Here is a 25,368-nt window from a genome sequence, read left to right on the forward strand (position 1 = left end):
CATTTGTTTGGGTTCATAAAATAATCAGAACGCGTTTCATATTCTGGATTCTGATTGGTCAGAAGGTGTTGATTAATTTTCTATAACAGCAGCTCTGACAGTACTGCAGTGCCAAATCACAGGTTTATATCCAAGCGCTCGTTCTAATCCGTTATCGTTTTTATAGTTACAGCGAACGCACGGCGCTCTATGGCTGGCGGTCCTCAGAAACTTTTTTTTTTTTTTTTAAATATCTGTAAGGAGACATTTATGGAAGGAGTCTCCAGTGTTAGCACTCGGAGACAAAGGGGTGACTTTAAAACTACGGCACTGCGGTTTCTCAGCAACGTGACGAGCTGCATTTCATCAACTGATCCGTTCCGAAACAGAGACACGGGTGAAGAACTAACTCGTGTCCAAAATGCCAGATCGTCTCTATTCGTTTCTCGTTTATAGAACTACAGCGATTCTACCGCGAATCTACCGCGACGCACCCCTGCTCACACTATACTGCTTACACAGCTGCCAACTTCTTAGCTTCACAGCTAAACACACACAGAGCTTATAACCGTTCACCACTTGGGTTTAATAACACTTCTGAGTCTATTAAGCAACAGCGTTCGCACTTTAACAGCTACCGAGAGTACACCGTGTTACAGACTGAGACCGTTTTTATAGAAACTGAAAAAAGGGGGTTTATGAAGCTTATAAAAACGTCACACCGCTGACGGAACAATCCTGAAACTTCCACAAGCTTTAACGGAGCCAAGGCCACACAAGTGCACAAGATTCACGCAGAATCCTGTACGGCAAAAGTTATTTCTTTTTCAACATCAACCTGCATTACCTGGACCAAAAGCATCTCATTTGCATACGGCAATTCTTCCGCAATAGCCAATCGATCGATCAATAAATACATAAATATATACACACACACACACACACACACACACACACACACACACACACACACACACACACACACACACTGCACTACATCCATGTATGTTTAAATACGATATACCACACTGTGTATTTATTGTATTTACCAAGCGCTTCACGTACGCCGACGTCTACCCAGGTTTATACGTGCACCAGCTCATTCTTTTTTCCCGGAGCGAAATCCAGATCGAAACAGGAAGACGGGACGGAAATTCAAACGGAAAGTCAAACTTCTTTTCCGCCTCGATTCATCGACGCCGCAGGCATTCGCTGTCGAGTACATCCGAAGCGATGTATAAACCGCCGTTCGCTGACGTCGTCGAGAAGCAGAGTGCGTGTTGGGGGTTTGTGCAGGAAGGCGCACGGCCTTCGCTAAGTAGTGCGGAAATAACGCGCCAGAGATTCCGGGGCCTCGTCGAGGATCGGCGTCACGCCGCGACAGCTCGGAACGGGATTTAGGAAGCGTGGACCGATCCGAGATTTCACAGAGTACGCTTGGGATGTAGAGAAATCCGAGTCAAATATAGAAGAAAAAAGGACGACCCGAATGCACGCGGAACCGACAATCGAGTCTAAAAGTCCGAGTGCACTACAGGGAAGAGCTTTAGTATCTGAAATATCCACTGAAATGAAAACACTTCCTCCTTCTTATTCTACTGCACATGCTTAGAAGGGCCCCCCACCCCACCCCACCCAATATGGCGGAGTTCAGAGTGTAATTTCACTAGTACGGAGTCTTTTCTTAAGAATATACCAGCAGATCTGAGAGAAACGTTGATCTTCCTAGTAGTTTTGTCTCAGGTCCACGGTAACTACACCTTTTCACTACTCGTATAAACAATTAGCTAGCTAGGTAAACGAGTACTTCCAGGAATAAGCGGTCACTTCGGTGTGCATTTCCCAGTTGCCTAGCAACAGTGTCCTCTAAACTCTAATGTTGCTTATATTTGTCTTGCTTTCAGGGTTAAATTTTTTATTAATTAGACAGAAATGAGTGGGTTTTTTTTTTTTATTAGGCTACAAGTGTGTGAAAATATTTCAATTACACATGACATGAACAAAATAAAATAAACAAAAATTTCAGAAGAAGCAGTACCAGTGCTAGCACACTAGCACTCGAAAGGGTTCTTTGGTTTGACTCCCGGCTGAACCCCCCCCCAAAAAAAAAACAAAAACAATACGACCCCTTATAGAATTTGTAATGTGGAATTTGTAATGGTTTTAATGGCTATAATGAGAATTGTACTGGTTTGAATGGAAACTGTAATGGTCTCTGTGGGTCTCTACTGGTCATCTGTTGCCTTCTATTGGTGGCATGTTATGTCTAGTGGATACCATTAAGGACCAGTAATGGTAATGGTTTTAATGGTTAGCTGATGGTTTGCAATGGCATTTGTAGTGCATTATATACAGCAGGGCCTCCGATGGAACCATTAAGTGTCCTACAGAGAAGTTTCCATTTAGAAAGTTCCATTAAACCCCTTTTAAAAAGCTAGAACTATTACCCCCCCCATCGGTCATCTGTAGGAACTCGTGCAGTCACGATCATTCATGCAGTTCTTAGCTGAAAGAGAAATCCGTCTCTGAGAAATTAATAATAATCTGCCTGTTTGCTGATCCGGCCACAAACGTTCATTAAATTGATCTTCCACTCGTGTTTACGCGAATACTGAATTCCCCAAAACCCGAAAATTTGCAATGGAAATCATATCATATCCCAGTCTCGGCTTCTTGGAAACTCGCTTCAGGATTAGCAGCGCGTCCCGCTTCTGGTGTAACTGTTTACACAGCAACACCGTCACCGCTGATTAGCACCACAGCAGAAACATGTTTTGGAAACAGTCTTGATGTGGAAGCTGCCACATGTTTGATGTCCAATCAGCGTTTCCTTCCAGTCCAAGCAGAAATATCACGCTTCAGCAGGAAATTACTGGCATACAACAAAACATACCGCGGCATAAACAAGGAAAAATATATATATATATATATATATACTCATCAGGATTGACTGGAAACTGTGTTGTTTTCTTATATACGTCCATAATAAGGTCACGATTATCGCATTTAAGAGACGACCCTACCTCTTACCTTTTCTCATATGTACAACTTCGTAAGTTGAAATTTTCGAACATTTCCAAGCTCACCGGATGCGACGTTGACGGGTTTTCCAATATGTCGGTGCCGAACGAGTTCGGTTGAGCGTTTCAGTCTTTTCTTGGCAATTTCTCGCCAGTTTTTTGGCACATCCGAGAGAAATGTCGACATTCCCCATAGCTCTGGATCATTTCTGCTGTCGCTACGCCTTTTTACGTTGTTCGTATAGAAGACGCGCTGGCTAGACAGATCATTAGGCGCAGTAATTAGCTGCTTTGTGCGTACCGTGCATATTTTCCAGTTGCTTAGCAACAGTATTCAAGCAATTTTAACTACTTAAGCGTATTAAGTAAGCATGACAACAAAAGAATATTCACAGCTAGGTTTATATTTACATCTAGCGATCACGATTAAACTGTTTTAAATGACACAGAATTTTATATAAAAGGTTACAATTTGTGAAAATCTTTTCATTTAAAGCGACACTAGTACCTATCAATGCCCCTCTGAGACGTCACCATAGCAACAACTGTATAATGCTAGTCTACGGAGATGTGACGAGGTCTGGAAGATTAGCTAAATGACGTGACATGCTTGAACTTTTCAGACCATTCTTATCGTTGGGTGCCTCATCTACTTTTTTTTTTGTTTGTTTATCTTTAAGATAATTAGCATGATTCTGTTGTTGTACTTTGAAATAAATGTCACCATGCCTTTGTCTAAAGCATATCATATTATCGTCTACCTTGTAGCTAACAAGCTAACATTTTCTAAAACGTTTAAATTAGCATGTTTGCGTCCATAGATTGATAGAAGTCATTCACGTAATTCCATTTATCTAGCTAACAGGCTGCAGTAGTCATGTCTAGCTACCAAATGTTAGCTAAATAACTAGCTATGTCGACTTTTGCTATTTTTAAAAAGCCTGCAGGCAAACAAATATTACTGCTATTTAAATACCTGACTAATACCGCCCCACAATAATAACAACAGTGTGTAAGTAATGAATGGCTGGCTCCTAGTACACCGTGTTTACTTCCTGTAGATTCCTCAGATGTCGGTCACAGATCCTTCGTTATCTCTCGCGCACTTAAGCAATCAGCGTTTTTAAAAACAGCGCATGTAATCAACAGCCTACGAAACCCCGACGGATTGAGACGGAGCCGCTAATTCAATTTCCGCTCCTTCAGTCAGCAGCTGCTTTTATTTTTCTTCCTGTCTTCATCGTCAACAAGGAAAGCTAGTCAGGAATGTCACTCAAACTCTCCCATTCACACGGTTTAGCTATTTTTCCCAAACAAAAGCATCCACAAAGCAGTATGATTACATGCTAATAAAGGAACATGCTAGTGTAAAAAAAACAAAAACAAAACAAAACAAAAGGCATTAAGTCACGTAAACATACCGATTCGTATATGTACATTTAACACAAAACAAAAGCTAGCAAACCTGGCTATCTACTTAATAAAAGGTAAGGTAAAATTTGGTAATTTTCTGCAGTAATAAAGGAACAGTCGCCAAACAGCAAACTTCCTACGACATCAGGTCTGGCTCAATTATTGCCAACTTAAAATGCTAATAGCTAACCTTAACGTTCACCTCAGTATCAAAAAATCTTCCTGTGGACATTTGGTGTACACACACACACACACACACACACACACACACGCATCCACAAAACGCCCACAGTCCAACCCACAGCACCTACACACATACACAGCCACAAATATGTACCAAACCAATGTCTCAGTCTCACACTAAACAGACAAACACCCCAACTCCATGCACCAACACACACACACACACAGACTGCACATCAAACCCCACACCACAGCTCAGGCGACTTTAACACCACCCAACTCGCCCATTTCCACACCGCACTAACACACATGCAGCCAAACTGTTTGGTAATGTGTGAGGTTGAGACACCACACACACATCCAAACACAACACAACCTAATACACAACCCCACACACGTCCCGACCTAATATACCAACCCCACACACATCCAAACACAACACAACCTAATACACAACCCCACATACCTCCTGACCTAATATACCAACCCCACACACATCCAAACACAACACAACCTAATACACAACCCCACACACCTCCCGACCTAATATACCAACCCCACACACATCCAAACACAACCTAATACACAACCCCACATACCTCCCGACCTAATATACCAACCCCACACATATCCAAACACAACACAACCTAATACACAACCCCACACACCTCCCGACCTAATATACCAACCCCACACACATCCAAACACAACACAACCTAATACACAACCCCACATACCTCCCGACCTAATATACCAACCCCACACATATCCAAACACAACACAACCTAATACACAACCCCACACACCTCCCGACCTAATATACCAACCCCACACACATCCAAACACAACACAACCTAATACACAACCCCACACACCTCCCGACCTAATATACCAACCCCACACACATCCAAACACAACACAACCTAATACACAACCCCACACACGTCCCGACCTAATATACCAACCCCACACATATCCAAACACAACACAACCTAATACACAACCCCACACACCTCCCGACCTAATATACCAACCCCACACACATCCAAACACAACACAACCTAATACACAACCCCACACACCTCCCGACCTAATATACCAACCCCACACACATCCAAACACTACACAACCCCACACACACATCCCAACCTAATACACCAACCCCACACACATCCACACACAACCCAACCTAATACACCAACCCCACACACATCCACACACAACCCAACCTAATACACCAACCCCACACACATCCACACACAACCCCACCTAATACACAACCCCACACACATCCACACACAAAACATACATCCAAACACAACCCAACCTAATATACCAACCTCACACACATCCACACACAACCCAACCTAATATACCAACCCCACACACATCCACACACAAAACATACATCCAAACACAACCCAACCTAATATACCAACCTCACACACATCCAAACACAACCTAATACACCAACCACACACACATCCACACACAACCCGACCTAATATACCAACCCCACACACATCCACACACAAAACATACATCCAAACACAACCCAACCTAATATACCAACCTCACACACATCCACACACAACCCAACCTAATATACCAACACCACACACATCCAAACACACCCCGACCTGATATACCAACCCGACACACATCCACACACAACCCAACACACATCCAAACACAACACAACCAAATACACAACCCCTCAAAGACATCATATACAACATTTGCTACACATTCCATCACTACACCAACAAAAAAGACCAACCCCACAACACCTTTATATGCTCAGAACTCAATCAATCCAACACACACACAAACACACACAGCTAACCTTAACGTTCACCTCAGTATCAAAAAAATTTCCTGTGGACATTTAGTACACACACACACACACACACACACACACTCGCAAAACATGCCCACAGTCCAACCCACAGTGCCTACACACACACACACACACACACACACACACACACAGAGCACAGATTCACAATCACTGGCTGCACTAATTCTTTCAGACGCCTGAATACACACAAAGAAGAAGAAAAAACCTCCACGGCCTCATTAATCCAACACACAGCTCGTTTAATTTTTAAAAATAAAATCCTAAAAGAATCTCACAGAAGAAAAAAAAAAAAAAAAAAAAAAAACAGTGTGAGTTTGGAGCGAGGGAAAAGAGGAGCGCCTCGTCCTGAATACAGCGGGCAGACGGAGGATAATTAAAGGGGCACATACACTCCGCCTTCATACCTCTCTAATCTAGTCTTCCCTTGAAGTGGCACAGTGTGTGTTTGCGTTTGTGTGTCTCTATGTGTGATTATGTGAAGCTAGATTTTGCATGTGTGTGTGCGTGTGTGTGGGAATGAATAAGTGAAAGCCCCCATTTTGTGTGTGTGTGTGTGTGTGTGTGTGTGTGTGTGTGTGTGTGTGTGTGTGTGTGCGTGCCCTTTGTAATGGGATCTGCGTTGAAGAGAGCTGCATTTTTCATTGTTAAATAACACGTTTTTAAGTCATGTATCATTAGTCTTTGATTACATACATCGTCCACCATGCGAGCTGTTGCCATGGAAACGATAAAGGCATTAGAATTAGCGTATCAATATAAACCTGTGAACTGAACTGCAGCTGGAACTACTGCCAGAGCTGCTGTGATAGAAGAGTCATCAGCACCTTCTGACTTGTGAATTGATGAGGTGATTGTCTGTGGTGGAAGAACATCTTTTATCAATTATCCTTACTACCTTTATCTTCTTTAAAGGAAAAGAAAAAGAAAAAAGTTGTGTTTCTCATTTGCACTTATCCTTTTCTCAGTCATTCATGCCTCAGAGAAAGTTGAGCCCGCTTCTTGTTTCTCTGTCTTTTGTGTGTCTGTAACTTAGCCGACACACACACACACACACACTCTCTCTCTCTGTCACACACACACACACGGAGTGTGAACACTTGCTCCTTCTCCACGTCCGTCTCAGAACCTGTCTCACTCTCTCGCTCTTCAGAGGTGGGGGGGAGGGAGGGGGAGAGAGGGAGGGGAGGGAGGGGGAGAGAGAGGAGAGAGAGAGAGACAGGGGAGATTGGGGAGAGAGAGAGAGGGGGAGGGAGAGAGAGGGGGACAGAGAGGGGGAGAGAGAGAGAGAGAGAGAGAGAGAGGGAGAGAGAAAGGGAGAGGGAGAGAGAGAGGGAGAGAGAGGGGGAGAGAGGGGGGGGAGAGAGAGAGAGAGGGGGGGGAGAGAGAGAGAGAGGGGGGGGGAGAGAGAGAGGGGGGGGGAGAGAGAGAGAGAGAGAGGGAGGGAGGGAGAGAGGGGGAGAGAGAGAGAGGGAGGGAGAGAGTGGGAGAGAGAGGGGGAGAGAGAGGGAGAGAGAGGGGGAGAGAGAGGGAGAGAGAGAGGGAGAGAGAGAGGGAGAGAGAGGGAGAGAGAGGGGGAGAGAGGGGGAGAGAGGGGGAGAGAGAGGGAGTGCTCAGAAACCGGACCAATAAAATACTGGAGAACGGTGAGTGGAAGTAAAGATCTGTTTTAGCAGGAAACAGAGGGAAGAATAAACACTTTATTACCAGACACAGCTTCACTATTCTGTTGTGGTTTTTTAACTCTATTTTTTCCTTTAGTTCACCGCAGTATCCTAAACTTGGAGCGTCACATTCGCAGGCTTGGCTCTGGGTTTGAAAAATGGCTGCTGGAGGAACTTCAAGACCTTCCAGAGCTTTGATTTCGGTTTCCTCCACCAAATAATCGCCGCCATTTTCCCTTTTCAAAGCCTTTGAAGTAAAAGCGACTCCATGACATTATCCAGGCCAATTCATTTTAACCATTACCTCCCTCTCTCTCTTTCTCCCGTTCTCTCTCTCTGTGCCTCCCTATCTGTCTGTCTCTCTCCCAGTCTGTTTCCATGCCTCCCTCCATCTCTGTGCCTCCCTCTCCATCACTCTCTTAATCAAAGTCAAAATCAAAATCTTGTTTTATTGGTGTGACAAATATGAACATTTACATCAGTCTATCTCCCTCACTCCCCAGTCTCTCTCCCTCCCTAGTCTCCCTCCCCCTCCCCCATCCCAGTCTCTCTCCCTCTCCCCTAGTCTATCTCCCTCACTCCCCAGTCTCTCTCCCTCTCCCCCTCCCCAGTCTCTCTCCCTCTCCCCCTCCCCAGTCTCTCTCCCTCTCCCCATCCCAGTCTCTCTCCCTCTCCCCTAGTCTATCTCCCTCACTCCCCAGTCTCTCTCTCCCCAGTCCCTCTCTCAAATCTCTCGTCGCCCTCTCCCCCAGCTCTCCCTCCCCCAGTCTCTCTACGTCTCCCTCTCTCCCCAGTCTCTCTCCCACTCTCCCCAGTCTCTCTCAATCACTCTCTCCCCAGTCAGTCTCTCTCAATCACTCTCTCCCCAGTCTCTCTACGTCCCCCTCTCTCCCCAGTCTCTCTCCCTATCCCCAAGTCTATCTCCCTCACTCCCCAGTCTCTCTCCCTCTCCCCCATCCCAGTCTCTCTCCCTCTCCCCATCCCAGTCTCTCTCCCTCTCCCCTAGTCTATCTCCCTCACTCCCCAGTCTCTCTCTCCCCAGTCCCTCTCTCAAATCTCTCGTCGCCCTCTCCCCCAGCTCTCCCTCCCCCAGTCTCTCTACGTCTCCCTCTCTCCCCAGTCTCTCTCCCACTCTCCCCAGTCTCTCTCCCTCTCCCCAGTCTCTCTCAATCACTCTCTCCCCAGTCAGTCTCTCTCAATCACTCTCTCCCCAGTCTCTCTCTCCCCAGTCTCTCTACGTCCCCCTCTCTCCCCAGTCTCTCTCCCTATCCCCAAGTCTATCTCCCTCACTCCCCAGTCTCTCTCCCTCTCCCCCATCCCAGTCTCTCTCCCTCTCCCCCATCCCAGTCTCTCTCCCTCTCCCCTAGTCTATCTCCCTCACTCCCCAGTCTCTCTACGTCTCCCTCTCTCCCCAGTCTCTCTCCCACTCTCCCCAGTCTCTCTCCCTCTCCCCAGTCTCTCTCAATCACTCTCTCCCCAGTCAGTCTCTCTCAATCACTCTCTCCCCAGTCTCTCTCCATCTCCGAAGTCTCTCTCCGTCTCCCTCTCTCCCAGTCGCTCTCTCCCCAGTCTCTCTTCATCTCCCTCTCTCCCCAGTCTCTCTCCCACTCTCCCCAGTCTCTCTCCCTCTCCCCCAGTCTCTCTCAATCACTCTCTCCCCGTCTCTCTCCATCTCTCTCTCCCCAGTCATTCTCTCAAATCTCTCTCTCCCCAGTCTCTCTACGTCCCCCTCTCTCCCTAGTCTCTCTCCCTCACCCCGAGTCTCTCTCCCTCTCTCCCCAGTCTCTCTCCCTCGTCATTCTCTCAAATATCTCTCTCCCCAGTCTCTCTCCGTCTCCTTCTCCCCAAGTCGCTCTCTCCCTAGTCTCTCTCCGTCTCCCTCTCTCCCCAGTCTCTCTCCATCTCCCTCTCCCTGTCTCTCTCTCCCCAGTCTCTCTCCGTCTCCCTCTCCCCAGTCTCTCTCCCCGTCTCCCCCAGTTGCTCTCTCTCTCTCTCTCCCTAGTCTCTCTCCATCTCCCTCTCCCCCAGTCTCTCCATCTCTCCCTCCCCGGGACTCTCTCCATCTCCCCAGTCTCTCTACATCTCCCTCTACCCCAGTCGCTCTCCCTCTCTCCCCAGTCTCTCTACGTCTCCCTCTCCCCCAGTCGCTCTCTCCCCAGTCTCTCTTAGTCTCCCTCTCTCCCCAGTCTCTCTTCATCTCCCTCTATGTCTCCCTCTCCCCCAATCACCCTCTCCCCAGTCTCTCCCCCATCTCTCCCTCCCCAGTCTCTCTTCCCATCTCCCTCTCCCCCAGTCACCCTCTCCCCAGTCTCTCCCCATCTCACCCTCCCCAGTCTCTCTCTCCCCCTCTACCCCAGTTGCTCTCCCTTTTTCCCCAGTCTCTCTCCATCTCCCTCTCCCCCAGTCTATCTCTCCATCGCTCCCACCCCAGTCTCTCTCCATCTCCCTCCCCATCTCCCTCTCCCCCCCATCTCCCTCTCCCCCAGTCACCCTCTCCCCAGTCTCTCTCATCTCCCTCTCCCCCAGTCGATCTCTCCATCGCTCCCACCCCAGTCTCTCTCCATCTCTCTCCCCAGTCTCTCTCATCTCCCTCTCCCCCAGTCGATCTCTCCATCGCTCCCACCCCAGTCTCTCTCCATCTCCCTCCCCATCTCCCTCTCCCCCCCCATCTCCCTCTCCCCCAGTCACCCTCTCCCCAGTCTCTCTCCCAGTCTCCCTCTCTACCCCAGTCTCTCTCCATCTCTCTCCCCAGTCTCTCATCTCCCTCTCCCCCAGTCGATCTCTCCATCGCTCCCACCCCAGTCTCTCTCCATCTCCCTCTCCCCCAGTCACCCTCTCCCCAGTCTCTCCCCATCTCACCCTCCCCAGTCTCTCTCCCAGCCTCCCTCTCCCCCTCTCCATCTCCCCCAGTCTATCTCTCTATTGCTCCCACCCCCAGTCTCTCTTCCCCAGCCAGTCTCTCTCCATCTCTCTCCCCAGTCTCTCTCATCTCCCTCTCCCCCAGTCGATCTCTCCATCGCTCCCACCCCAGTCTCTCTCCATCTCTCTCCCCAGTCTCTCTCATCTCCCTCTCCCCCAGTCGATCTCTCCATCGCTCCCACCCCAGTCTCTCTCCATCTCCCTCTCCCCCAGTCACCCTCTCCCCAGTCTCCCCCCCATCTCACCCTCCCCAGTCTCTCTCCCAGCCTCCCTCTCCCCCTCTCCATCTCCCCCAGTCTATCTCTCTATCGCTCCCACCCCAGTCTCTCTCCATCTCCCTCTCCCCCAGTCACCCTCTCCCCAGTCTCTCCCCATCTCACCCTCCCCAGTCTCTCTCCCAGCCTCCCTCTCCCCCTCTCCATCTCCCCCAGTCTATCTCTCTATTGCTCCCACCCCCAGTCTCTCTTCCCCAGCCAGTCTCTCTCCATCTCTCTCCCCAGTCTCTCTCATCTCCCTCTCCCCCAGTCGATCTCTCCATCGCTCCCACCCCAGTCTCTCTCCATCTCTCTCCCCAGTCTCTCTCATCTCCCTCTCCCCCAGTCGATCTCTCCATCGCTCCCACCCCAGTCTCTCTCCATCTCCCTCTCCCCCAGTCACCCTCTCCCCAGTCTCCCCCCCATCTCACCCTCCCCAGTCTCTCTCCCAGCCTCCCTCTCCCCCTCTCCATCTCCCCCAGTCTATCTCTCTATTGCTCCCACCCCCAGTCTCTCTTCCCCAGCCAGTCTCTCTCCATCTCTCTCCCCAGTCTCTCTCATCTCCCTCTCCCCCAGTCGATCTCTCCATCGCTCCCACCCCAGTCTCTCTCCATCTCTCTCCCCAGTCTCTCTCATCCCCCTCTCCCCCAGTCGATCTCTCCATCGCTCCCACCCCAGTCTCTCTCCATCTCCCTCTCCCCCAGTCACCCTCTCCCCAGTCTCCCCCCATCTCACCCTCCCCAGTCTCTCTCCCAGCCTCCCTCTCCCCCTCTCCATCTCCCCCAGTCTATCTCTCTATTGCTCCCACCCCCAGTCTCTCTTCCCCAGCCAGTCTCTCTCCATCTCTCTCCCCAGTCTCTCTCATCTCCCTCTCCCCCAGTCGATCTCTCCATCGCTCCCACCCCAGTCTCTCTCCATCTCTCTCCCCAGTCTCTCTCATCTCCCTCTCCCCCAGTCGATCTCTCCATCGCTCCCACCCCAGTCTCTCTCCATCTCCCTCTCCCCCAGTCACCCTCTCCCCAGTCTCCCCCCCATCTCACCCTCCCCAGTCTCTCTCCCAGCCTCCCTCTCCCCCTCTCCATCTCCCCCAGTCTATCTCTCTATTGCTCCCACCCCCAGTCTCTCTTCCCCAGCCAGTCTCTCTCCATCTCTCTCTCCCCAGTCTCTCTCCCAGCCTCCCTCTCCCCCTCTCCATCTCCCCCAGTCTATCTCTCTATTGCTCCCACCCCCAGTCTCTCTTCCCCAGCCAGTCTCTCTCCATCTCTCTCCCCAGTCTCTCTCATCTCCCTCTCCCCCAGTCGTTCTCTCCATTGCTCCCACCCCAGTCTCTCTCCATCTCCCTCTCCCCCAGTCACCCTCTCCCAGTCTCTCCCCCATCTCACCCTTCCCAGTCTCTCTCCCAGCCTCCCTCTCCCCCTCTCCATCTCCCCCAGTCTATCTCTCTATTGCTCCCACCCCCAGTCTCTCTTCCCCAGCCAGTCTCTCTCCATCTCTCTCCCCAGTCTCTCTCATCTCCCTCTCCCCCAGTCGATCTCTCCATCGCTCCCACCCCAGTCTCTCTCCATCTCCCTCTCCCCCAGTCACCCTCTCCCCAGTCTCTCACCCATCTCACCCTCCCCAGTCTCTCTCCCAGTCTCCCTCTCCCCTGTCTCTCTCCATCTCCCTCTCCCCCAGTCTATCTCTCTATTGCTCCCACCCCAGTCTCTCTTCCCCAGCCAGTCTCTCTCCCCAGTCTCTCTCATCTCCCTCTCCCCCAGTCGATCTCTCCATCGCTCCCACCCCAGTCTCTCTCCCTCTCCCTCTCCCCCAATCACCCTCTCCCCAGTCTCTCACCCATCTCACCCTCCCCAGTCTCTCTCCCAGTCTCCCTCTCCCCTGTCTCTCTCCATCTCCCTCTCCCCCAGTCTATCTCTCTATTGCTCCCACCCCCAGTCTCTCTTCCCCAGCCAGTCTCTCTCCCCAGTCTCTCTCATCTCCCTCTCCCCCAGTCGATCTCTCTCCATCTCTCTCTCCCCAGTCTCTCTCCCAGCCTCCCTCTCCCCCTCTCCATATCCCCCAGTCTATCTCTCTATTGCTCCCACCCCCAGTCTCTCTTCCCCAGCCAGTCTCTCTCCATCTCTCTCCCCAGTCTCTCTCATCTCCCTCTCCCCCAGTCGATCTCTCCATCGCTCCCACCCCAGTCTCTCTCCATCTCCCTCTCCCCCAGTCACCCTCTCCCAGTCTCTCCCCCATCTCACCCTTCCCAGTCTCTCTCCCAGCCTCCCTCTCCCCCTCTCCATCTCCCCCAGTCTATCTCTCTATTGCTCCCACCCCCAGTCTCTCTTCCCCAGCCAGTCTCTCTCCATCTCTCTCCCCAGTCTCTCTCATCTCCCTCTCCCCCAGTCGATCTCTCCATCGCTCCCACCCCAGTCTCTCTCCATCTCCCTCTCCCCCAGTCACCCTCTCCCCAGTCTCTCACCCATCTCACCCTCCCCAGTCTCTCTCCCAGTCTCCCTCTCCCCCGTCTCTCTCCATCTCCCTCTCCCCCAGTCTATCTCTCTATTGCTCCCACCCCCAGTCTCTCTTCCCCAGCCAGTCTCTCTCCCCAGTCTCTCTCATCTCCCTCTCCCCCAGTCGATCTCTCCATCGCTCCCACCCCAGTCTCTCTCCATCTCCCTCTCCCCCAATCACCCTCTCCCCAGTCTCTCACCCATCTCACCCTCCCCAGTCTCTCTCCCAGTCTCCCTCTCCCCTGTCTCTCTCCATCTCCCTCTCCCCCAGTCTATCTCTCTATTGCTCCCACCCCCAGTCTCTCTTCCCCAGCCAGTCTCTCTCCCCAGTCTCTCTCATCTCCCTCTCCCCCAGTCGATCTCTCCATCGCTCCCACCCCAGTCTTTCTCCATCTCCATCTCCCTCTCCCCCAGTCTCTCTCCATCTCTCTCTCCATCTCCCTCGCCCTCTTAGTCTGTGTCTATCTTTCTCTCTTTTCCTCCCTCCTACCAGTCTCTCTCTCCCAGTCTGTCAGTATTAGTCTCCAGTTCTCTCTTGCTCCCCCCCTCTATCTCTGTGGATCCCTCTCCATCTCTCTCACCATCTCTGTCCATCAGTCAAGCTCTCCCGCTCAGCCTCTCTCCAACTCTCCCCATCTGTCACTCTCCATGTTTCTCTACATCCATCTCCCCCTTTATCTCTGTGTCTCCCTCTGTCTTTAGCCATCTCTCCCCCTCACCGTCTCTCTCTTCAACTCTCCCCATCAGTCTCTCCCCATGTTTCTCTACATCTATCTTTCCCTTGATCTCAGTGTCTCCCTGTCTCTCACCCCCTCATCATCTCTCTGCCAGTGTCTCTCCATCTCGCTCTCCCTTTATCTCTCAGTGTCTCCCTATCTCGCTCTGTCTGTAACTCTTCCTCCCATCTCCCTCCCTGTCTCTCGCCTTCTCTCGGTCTCTCTCTCCCTCCCTCTTTCTCCAACTCTCTGTCTCCCCTTGTCTCTCTCCCCCTCTCTCTCCCGGTCTCTGTGGGTCGCTCCATTCTCCGTCTATGAATGCGCCGTGTGAAGTTTAATAAAGCTCTGTTTTTTTGGCCCCCCATTGAACAGTGCCTTCATTCGGCTCGCTTTCACAACACACGCACACACCCGTTATGAGAGGCTTCCCAGTGGCCATGGCAACGGGCTCAGCGGGCTCCAAAGCCGTGATTTCATAGCCACCGAGGAGCCAATCTGAGGAGGCTCCGCCCTCCGGTGGCACGACCTTTGCACTCAGAGAGAAGGAAAATCCGCTGAGATAATATCAGCAGGTTGAAGAGAGCGCAAACATGAAAGAAAAACCCCAGAGATCAGGCCTCACTCTCAGACCCCCATCCATGCTTTTGTGTGTGTGTGTGTGTGTGTGTGTGTGTGTGTGTGTGTGTGTGTGTGTGTGTGTGGGGAAGGATCATGTGCATGAATTAGTGGTCCAAATAAAGTTCTTATTAAGTTTGAGGAATGTTTACGTTTAAGAAGAGAGAGAGAGAGAGAGAGAGAGCGAGAAAAACACACACACACACACACACACTCCAGTGCATGGTTGTACAGTTAGTTTTCAGGCCTCTCTCTCAGACAGGAAGTTGAGGAAAATCCTAAACACACTCCTGTGAGCGCGATGGGGTTGAGGTCAGGCCACACTGCGTGTGTGTGTGTTTCAGGTATGAGCAATGTGCCAATGGAAGAGGAAGCAGGGGCAGCCAGAGACAGAAACTTGAGGAACAGTGTATGTACACACACGTACACACACACACACACACCCCTCATTAAAACAGCTCTTTAAAAATGGCTACACAGTGTTTTCCTCTAATGAAGTGTTTTTGCAATCAGCCAAGACGACAAAAGCCTGAACATTAGAGTTCTAAACACACGGCCGAGGGCGTGTGTGTGTGTGTGTGTGTGTGTGTGTGTGTGTGTGTGTGCACGTAAGAGAGAGAGAGAGTGTATGAGTATGTTTGTGGAGTGTGAGAACCATTAGTACAGCTACACACCCCAACCTGAGTGCTCTCTAAATTACAAATGGCCAGCCTCGTTCTGTCGAGCGCAAATCAGCCTGACCCAGAGTCCGCTGAGGGGGAAAAAGAGGACGAGAGACTAAATGAGAGAGAGAGTGAGAGAGAGAGATACACACACTCCATTAACACCACCACTTCATTTCAGCATGATAAAATAAAGCAGTGTGTTTCCACTACGCTTAAGTACACGTGCCTGCTGTATGTCAAGAGGCAATAACGACAGCACACACACACACACACACACACTTCACCATAGCAACACAAAACTTCTCAAGAATGCCACAAAAAATTTGACATGTTTAGTGTCTAGAGCAGTTTAGCGTCACCTGCCTCATCATCACACCAACACCATCTGCACATGAACACTTTCACAAAGCAATTAGAAATATATCATCATCATCATCATCCAAATCACTTTTTATATAAATCCCCGTTTTCAAATTCTAGGCAACGCCTCCTTCCACGAGAACAAACTATGTGCTAAAGAAGAAAGTGATTTAGCTTCGACTGGTTTCAGCTCGGTGTCATCGTTTTGTCCATGTTTATACAGAGCAGTGCGTCATACAGGGTCAGAAAGCATCAACAGGGTCTGAGACCCTGAGCACCTGACAACAGGGACGTGTCCAGAAGAGCAAACATGTCCAACAAGAAGATCCTAGCACATGGAGAGAAAAAAAAAAGTGGTGCAAAAAATAAATGAATAAATAAATAAATAAACAAATGCCGTTTGTTCTTGCAATCTCCTGACAAAGTCACAGGAGTATGGCCGGGAGTCCAGGAACCGAAAAACTGTCCGTGCCGTCTGGGTGGGCGGGGCATACTTGCTCTCCCTTGGCAATCTCAGCAACACCAGCCAATCGTGCGAGGTTGTGAGTTCATGTATGCTAAAAGAGGGTGGATAGCGATTTCATCGTACTGCGTCTTGTCTTGGGGGAAGCATGTGCTGGCCTTCATCCTCCCTGGTTGGTAGTGAAATGACTTTTCTGATGGGCGAATTTTATTTGTGTTTGGACCAAGACCGCCGCTTTAACTGAGAAAGCAGGAAAGCGTAGTTTCCGGATGCGAGGAAGCAGGAAAGCGTAGTTTCCGGATGCGAGGAAGCAGGTAAGCGTAGTTTCTGGAATGTCAGAAAGCAGGAAAGCGTAGTTTCCGGATGCGAGGAAGCGGGAAAGCGTAGTTTCCGGATGCGAGGAAGCGGGAAAGCGTAGTTTCCGGATGCGAGGAAGCGGGAAAGCGTAGTTTCCGGATACGAGGAAGCGGGAAAGCGTAGTTTCCGGATACGAGGAAGCGGGAAAGCGTAGTTTCCGGATACGAGGAAGCAGGAAAGCGTAGTTTCTGGAATGTCAGAAAGCAGGAAAGCGTAGTTTCCGGATGCGAGGAAGCAGGAAAGCGTAGTTTTCAGGCAAGAGAAAGCAGGAAAGAGTAGTTTTGAAGAAGTAGTGTCTTTCCTATCGCTGTAGCAACAGGACAACCATAAAGTGCTGGACCCTTTTGTAGAACTGATACAGCTCCATAAATCGCAAAAAAAATAAAAATAATAATAATGCTGAAAAGGCAATGTATAAACATTTACCTTGCCGAGGACGGTGAGGCAGCTGGGGTCGAGCTCAGGCTGCTCCAGCTTGACCACACCCACCCAGCCGTACTCATACAAATCCTCTTCATCGTTATTATTACACAGACCCAGAGGATGCATCTGTAACACACACACACACAGAAAAATATTTAACACCAACACCATCTTATACTATAATACATGTATAACGTACAATATACAAACGTTTGTGTAATTCCATCCCTCCAACACTCGTGCTGTTACAGGGAAATCATCATCATCAGGGTGGTGTGATGAAGCACGGTTACCGTTACCATCCGGACGCTGATTGTTTCCCTGAAACCGCACGTCCCAAAGTGTATTTCGCGGTTTTGCTGGCAACAATAATTTTTTAAATTATTAAAGATCATCTTGTACTTTTTAATCCGCGCATAGTTACATTTGATGTTGTGGAGCATTGAAGATCCAGGAACAGGAAGATAGTTCCTGTTACCTCTTATGTTATAGTAGCTATAACTGGGACTCTGAGACTTGTGTTGCCAAGAAACAGCAAAGCCCTCCATCTCGAAGGCTTTAGGAAAACTTTTTGGAAACAAATTTTAAAAACAACAACAACAACAACAACAACAACAAAAACAACAACAGCAGCAGCAAACGGATCATTAAGAAGAGTTTGCATTAATTAGCTTGCAAAGGTAAAGCGCTCTCGCGTCCACTTTTCCCAGGCAAATCATCTCAAACCACTGGAGAATGTTCAAATGGTTGACACGCGTCCATGCTTGTCCTGCTGACGCCCCTCGCTCGGCAGTTTTGCAACAAAACGCTTTTGAGGGGAAAAAATATACGAGTTCTCCTCGGTCGTCTCGCTCGGCCTTTCATTTGAATGTTTCCAAGCTTCCACGTAGGCCAGGATTCAAATTGCAGCTCTTGCAGTTTGAATAAATAAATCACAATCGTTCCTACCTCGTAAACTTGAGTAACTCCGCCAGCTTTGATCAAAGCGAAGCCGCGCTGCAGGTGTTGATAAAAACGACTTGACATTCGGGGGGGGGAGGGAACTAGGCCAAAGATCGTTCGCTATTTACATAACTGCTGAAAGAGGTCACGAGCGGAGCGGGCGCTTTTACGGCTTCGGAGTTCTTATCAGCAGAATATCAAGCGTGCGATCGCTTTACTCAACAACACTCTATAAAACTGAGCTCGAGTGGATCTTTTCAGGCTCTAAAAAGTTGCTCAAATGGGTTGGGGTTAAGGCGTGCAATCTTCTGAACGAACACACACGCACACACACACACAGCTTTGAAGAAGCCTGAAGGACTTCTGATTGGCTCCGCCCCTAGACAGAGCATAAAGAAAAACATGATACAGAAATATACTTCTTCCCAGTAAAAAAAATAAAAATAAATAATAATAAATTTGAGTGCATTTAGTGTTTATGGAGTGCACACCAAAACTTCGTTTATTGTTTGTTTGTACTCCAGTGTATGACGTTTGCAGTATTGCCCATAGATCGAGAGTCTGAATCGCGACGACGCCAAACCCACCCGCGGGAGTCCGAGTCTCCGGTTGGGAGGGGCATCCTTTCTCTCCACGTCAATCTCAGCGACACGAGCCGTACTATCATGTGCGTCTGTGAGCTCACGGACGCGGAAGAGGGCAGATGGAGCTTTGCTGTGAGACTGGTACACAGCCCTGTGACACAGCATGAGCAGCAGTTTAAAAAGTCGCGGTCGGCTGGCTCCGTGTCTCCAGAGGAAGCACGCGTTAACCTTCATGCTTCCTGGTTGGTATCGCTTTTAGCAACCGGACCTTTGCCTACATACAGACACACACGATTATCCATATTACTGAATATATTCTGTAAAATCCTGGATTTCGAAAGCTGAATCAACTCATAAGGAAAATTAAACCTACCTATTAATATCCATCCATTTTCCATACCTCTTATCCTACACAGGGTCGTGGGGAGCCTGGAGCCTATCCCAGGGGACTCGGGGTACAAGGAGGGGGACACCCTGGACAGGGTGCCAACCCATCGCAGGGCACAATCTCACACACACCACAGACAATCTGGAAATGCCAATCAGTCTACAACGCATGTCTTTGGACCGGAGGAAACCCCCGAATAACACAGAGATCACGCAAACTCCATGCACGCAGGGCGGAGGTGTGAGGCAAACGAGCTAACCGCTAAGCCAGCATGCTGTGAAACCGCCCCCCCTCGACAAATTCCTATTAATAGTTCTATACAAAATGTTCTACACGTACACAGGTGAAAGTGGGAACTAAAGGAAAAGCTCAGCTTTTAGACGCAACAGTTTCGCTGGTTTACAGTTCATCCGTTACTGATGAACCCAACAGCGAAGAAAACTAATTCAGATCGTGTGAAGTTCGTCCGTGTTGCTGCACGTCTACAGGAGTAGTGATTACAATTAAATACACGGGTTTTCTTAATAATAACCTGTAAAATGATTTGTGGAGTATTAATACGTCGGTGTATAGGATCATGGATTGTGTGTAAAGCAGTGAAATGGTGAGAATGAAGATCAGGAGAGCAGGCTGGCATTTCTCCACACACACACACACACACACACATACATCCCACTGAGTTTCCCCTGGAGGCCCCATGAGAGGCTGAATGCCCCACTGCCTCAACCAGAATCCCCCTCTTTCTCTCACTCTCCCTAATCCATCTCTTTCTCCACCGCAGCTAGAGGTGTCCTCCATTCTTTCCCCCTCCGTCTCATTCTACACCCTGGGGGTGGGGGGGGGAGCGCCGTTTCACGTGTGGATCTTCTTACACGGCCGGAACGGTGCATTCAGTCCCGCACAGTCGTCCACGTACACCAGTGAAAAAACCCAGCGCTCCAGGACTCCCGAGATCTTCTCTATAGAGCTAGCCATGCACGCTTACAGAGCTTAGCATGGGATATGGACGAGCGCCAAATGCCTGAGCATAACACCCCAGCATCCCACCTCCAACGCACACACACACACACACACACACACAGGTGGCATTATTCACCATACATGAGGAAATACATGTGAAAAAGTTTAAATGGACAAAAAAAAAAGTGACCCGATATGAGTTTAGAATCAAAAACCCTCCACACACACACACAATCGCTCGACTCAGTCACTAACACAAATCACAGGGCCTTTGATCATCCAACAACAGCTACTTCAGCCCCCTCACTACTATCGCCCTTGGTTACGTAGCCCCACACACACACACACACACACACACACACACACACACACACACACACACACAATTCAATAGCTCCCTGTGCTTTTTTGGTGGCATGGCATGCTGTGCTGGCCGTCTTTGAAAAGGGCTCATCAGGGTTTCAGAGAGATTCAAAGCAGCCTCTGTGTGTGTGTGTGTGTGTGTGTGTGAGCACGCACATGTCCTTTCTGCAATCCATTTGAGATGAGAAACATCAGAAGAGCTAAATTAGACTTCAACACACAGTCACAACTCTGTTCGACATCTCACACACACACACACACACACACACACACACACACACACACCCCACTTAGGGCTGGGTGATATGACGATATAATAATTCATCGCAACGCAAAATCACGATCGATTTTATCACAACAACTTATTTTATTTGAACTTCTTTCTGAATTCCTACACACGGACTCGGAGTAGCTGATTCCGTGTTGAAATTCTTTAAATACAAGACTACCTTATTGCTGGGAAATTGTTTGCAGACCTATGTATCGTGACATTGTGAAAAGTATTGTTACATGGGGGGTTTTTTTCCCCCCGTCATATTGCACAGCCATAGTAGCCCCATCAAACCGGCCCCGTTTACCCAGCCCTGAGCTCTGAATTTATCTCTGGTGATAAAATGATTTGACCGGAATCAAAACAAAAGGACAATAAACAGGCGTTAAACCGAACGCGCAAGTTTAAAACTGACTATTCATCTGCTGTTTACGTTTGTAAGAAGACGTCAGAATATTCGCTTGCTGCATTCCTCAGCGAAGGAGCACACGAATCAAACCAAAATCACCGCAGTGGCTCATGGGTACGTCATGTTTTCGGACACGTACAGAACGGAAGAGTCAGGAAGTAGTGCGCTATAGGATGTCGTTTGGGATGCAGCCTTATCGTCGTACGGTCAAGGTATCGTAGTGTATCGTATGTTCAATAATCAAGACGTGTCTAGGATGAACACCACCAAGCCTATTGAGCAAGACTGAGCACTTTTTTTTGTTTACTTTTTAGTCTCTGAGGCAGTGTGCCATGTGTGCACTTTTTAAAAAAAAATGACAAAACCAAGTCTGGAGTGCGTCCGCAGAGAACCGCTTTTCACCGAGGCGAACGCTTACCCGAATTCATCGTGTAACCACCATCTTGTGAACCTGGTGGTGGTTTTGCACGCTTGTGTGGACTGTGCGAGATTGTGCATAGTGGCTGGGTTCCAGTAACAGAGGGCACACAGTGAGCAGCCTCAGGAATGGCATTTAGGTCGGGGCTGGTATCAATTTCAGCCACAACAATCGGACAGCCCAGTTCGCCGCGGGCTCCGGGGCCGCTATTGAACACTTCACCGTGCATTTCCCCCCCCACACACTGAAACCACAGCCGCAATAATCCGATCCAAAAACCAGCCTAAAAACGTCTGAATCCACTCACAAGAACTGTTTTCATTCATTTTATTAGATACAAGGGGGGAGGGGGAGTGGGGGCATGGTCAAACAAGTCTTCTGATGGTAGACGAGAACGTAGATGAGTGGACTAAAGGTGTTAACACCTTCGGGGTATGCTGTTGGAGGAGAATAATCAGCCCTGTGACGTTGTGATGACGCAGCCCTGAACTTGAACGTCATTCTAGAATCTCAGTAGTTTTTATCCCTTTATAGTTACGTCCACAAAACAAGCTAGCTCCTCTCAATCCAGGTAATAAAGCGCTACGTAGTCGCGCTAGCCTCTCTTGAACAATAAGACGAAAACACTGCTCGATACATTACGGAGAAACCGTAATTGTAAACTCCTTGAAAACGACTGTTACGAAATGCTGACACTGGAGACTCCTTCCATAAAAACGCTCAATAAACATCAATCAATCAACGATCGTATGTTTTTCCCTTTCCTTTTTTTTTGAAATCGACATCGTTAGACTTGGAGAACGTGGAGCGTATGCACCGTATGAATGAGCTGCGACTGTAAAGACGACGTACAGACAGACGTCGGACTATTGTCCAAGCTGGAAATTAAAACGGCACCTTCTGACCAGAACCGGAATGGAGAATTCGACAGAGCCGTGGTATCAGAAGAAGCCTTTCGTGTTACGATCGTATGAAATACAAGGTGTGAAAAGGATTTGATACAAACGACTTCCTTCAAATAACAGGACCTCGCCAGAAGTGTCGATCCTCGAGATTAAGACGCCGCAATTTTTTTTTTTTTTTTTTTAAAAGTCACGAGACATGAACTAACACTCAGGACAGCTCAAAGTCACTGGACAAACGACATGCCTTAATAACAGTCATGCTGAATTTCACAACACTTGTAAAACGTTTGGCTCAGTACGGTAATAAACGGGCCATGCATGTTCGGCCCGAGGCAGTAAAAAAAAAAAGAAAGAAAGTATTACAGTTTCACGAGGATACACGACTACATCATTCACACCCACAAAGCAGTGAGTGTATCCAACCCGTGTAATAAAACCGCTCTCCCTGACCTCTCTCTAGATTTCTTCCTCATCCTGCCGACTGCACAGAACACACCCTCCCCTCCACACGCACACTCTAATACCCTCTCGGGCTCCCCCAATTCCAACCCAAATGCCCATCACCCAGCTGCCCCCGCCTTCTTGTCCACAAGAGAACGAGGAGGATTTCCTGGAATAACAAACTGTCCTGCCAGGAGAGGTGGGGGAATATTTGATCAAAGACGGCAGCAAACCCCACGGGCCCTCGGCCACTTAGACAGCCATTGCTTCAGCCAGCACCTTCAGGACAGCTTTTAAACAGAGAGCTTTTCAATAAGCCCAAGAGCTCTGCGCTCCGCTGAACTGATCTCTACGCCATGCTGCTATGCTGTGCTATGCTATGCTATGCTATGCAATGCTATGCTATAATACAGCAGCTGCACAAGGGCTTTTCAGGGTCCCTGACCTCCCGCTGAAACCCCCCTAACCCTTCTCCCTTGAGCAGCCATTCCCTTTTTATCTGGCCTTCTTCACCATACACTAAAGAGGAGAGACAACTTTTTAGATAAAACGCAGCTTGCTGTTAAGAACAGTAAAGTTGTGTTGTTCTGACTATGGATGGATATCAACATCAAGTTTTCCTGGTAGACTGTGGAAGCTTGGGAAAGGGGGAAAAAAAAAATCCCAAATTTGAATCAGCGGAATGTTTTCCTTTCAATCAGTAAAAGAAGAATACGAGGCCATATGAAGATGGTCTATGTGGACATTCAAGTTGAGGTCCCAATTTGGTTATTTGGTAATTTAGTAAGCTAGCTTGCTAGCTAGTTAGCTCTCCCCAATTATACGACAGCTACCAACCATGGAAGATGACTACTATCACAACTAGGGATGCTCCGATCGATCGGACGCCAACGATCACGTTCTATGACTCGACGGAACACCATTTTTACACCTTCTCGGAGCTATCTGTGATATCTCTATAACAGGATCCTTGGTGAAGATGGAAGTAAACACAAAGCACTGAGAGTTTCACTTCTCAAAGGGTTTTCTATAGGCTTGTACAGGTCAACACGTACTTCAACGTCAAAGCATCCAGCATTTGAAGACGGATGCTCTTCTGCGAGGAAGATCGCGGCAGTAAATACGCCAACAGATAAGCGCTCGATCATCAGCTGTGCCTTCTGGAAAGGACCTTGTGTGTATTATCCTGCTTTTTAAAAAAAAAAAAAAAAAAAAAAAAAAAAAAAAACCGTGTGAGTAATGTCTTCTCTTTGACCCTCGACCCCCTTTTTCAGCTGCTGCATACTTCCAGGACTACCTCACTTGCAAGAACTGAGGGCATCGCTCACAATAACATATCCTCAGATCACAGGGAGGGCAAGGACTCAATCAGTTCCACTGCCAGTTTCCTTTTGGTGAGTGTTGTTTGAACTCTGTCCCACAATCCAAACACGAGATACCCACAGAGACTCCAGAGCTAGTCTGGTTTGTCTATCAGAATAGTGCAACAAACCCCAGATGGGACAGCTGCCACTTGCCACATCTCTGTGTGCCAGGTCTATTTATCTTTCACACTTCCTTTCTGTCTTTCTGGTTTTTTCCACCACCCCCCTCCCCAGTACCGAACTCATATCATGGGCAATCTCTCACTCTGTCTCAATTCTGGTTTGTAGTTTCTGTGCCAGCTTACGTGGCATTGATGTGAAATTCTGGGTGGATCCTGGGTTTGTGTATGTGTGTGTAGATTATATAAGTGACACAACACATAAGCAAACACTATGAAGGCTTGGCCTATTAAAAGTCTGAGGAGAAGATGGAATAAGAGAGAGAGAGAGAGAGCTAGCAAGAGAGCGAGAGAGAAGGAGACAGGAGGGAGGAGCTTTTCTCCCCATGATTGCCCATGTCTTCTAGTTTCCCAAGCACTGGAAATAACTTCAAAGGGGATGGCTGCCTTGAAGAGAGAGGAGAGAGAGGAGATAGAGTTTCAGAGTGGCAGCTGGAGAAGCCTTGCAGGTGGGGCCTGCTCTTACAGTGTAATATTATCTCAGAAAAAAAGGAGCCTAGTCCCTTTCTCAATGCAGGAGACTTCCTCTCCTTTGTCCCGCTGACAAAAAACGATGGAACCACAGTTGCAAAAGTTGTCCCCTGGCCAAAAAAAAAAAAAAAAAAAGCGCCTAACAACCCGCAATTTGCTTGAAAGGCAGATGAATTCAAGACCCACACAAGCGGTGACATCATAACCCATTAAGCAGCAACGTGAGAGTGGCGGCTGTGCTAAAAGGCTAAAAAGACCACAGCCTGATCCGTGTGAAGCGTGAAGTATTTCAAGG

The 25,368-nt window shown here is 48.8% G+C and overlaps 1 protein-coding gene across 1 annotated transcript in view; it reads right to left on the minus strand.

The window, feature by feature from the left end:
* Window positions 1-25,368, minus strand: part of znrf3 (zinc and ring finger 3) — a 74,754-nt gene that overhangs the window by 13,926 nt on the left and 35,460 nt on the right. The window contains exon 2 of the mRNA XM_053653781.1: window positions 17,382-17,504. Within this exon, the coding sequence (XP_053509756.1) occupies window positions 17,382-17,504 (123 nt within the window). The remainder of the gene's footprint in view (window positions 1-17,381; window positions 17,505-25,368) is intronic.

This window comes from Ictalurus furcatus, chromosome 22, assembly GCF_023375685.1.
Source record: "Ictalurus furcatus strain D&B chromosome 22, Billie_1.0, whole genome shotgun sequence".
Lineage (NCBI taxonomy): Eukaryota > Metazoa > Chordata > Actinopteri > Siluriformes > Ictaluridae > Ictalurus > Ictalurus furcatus.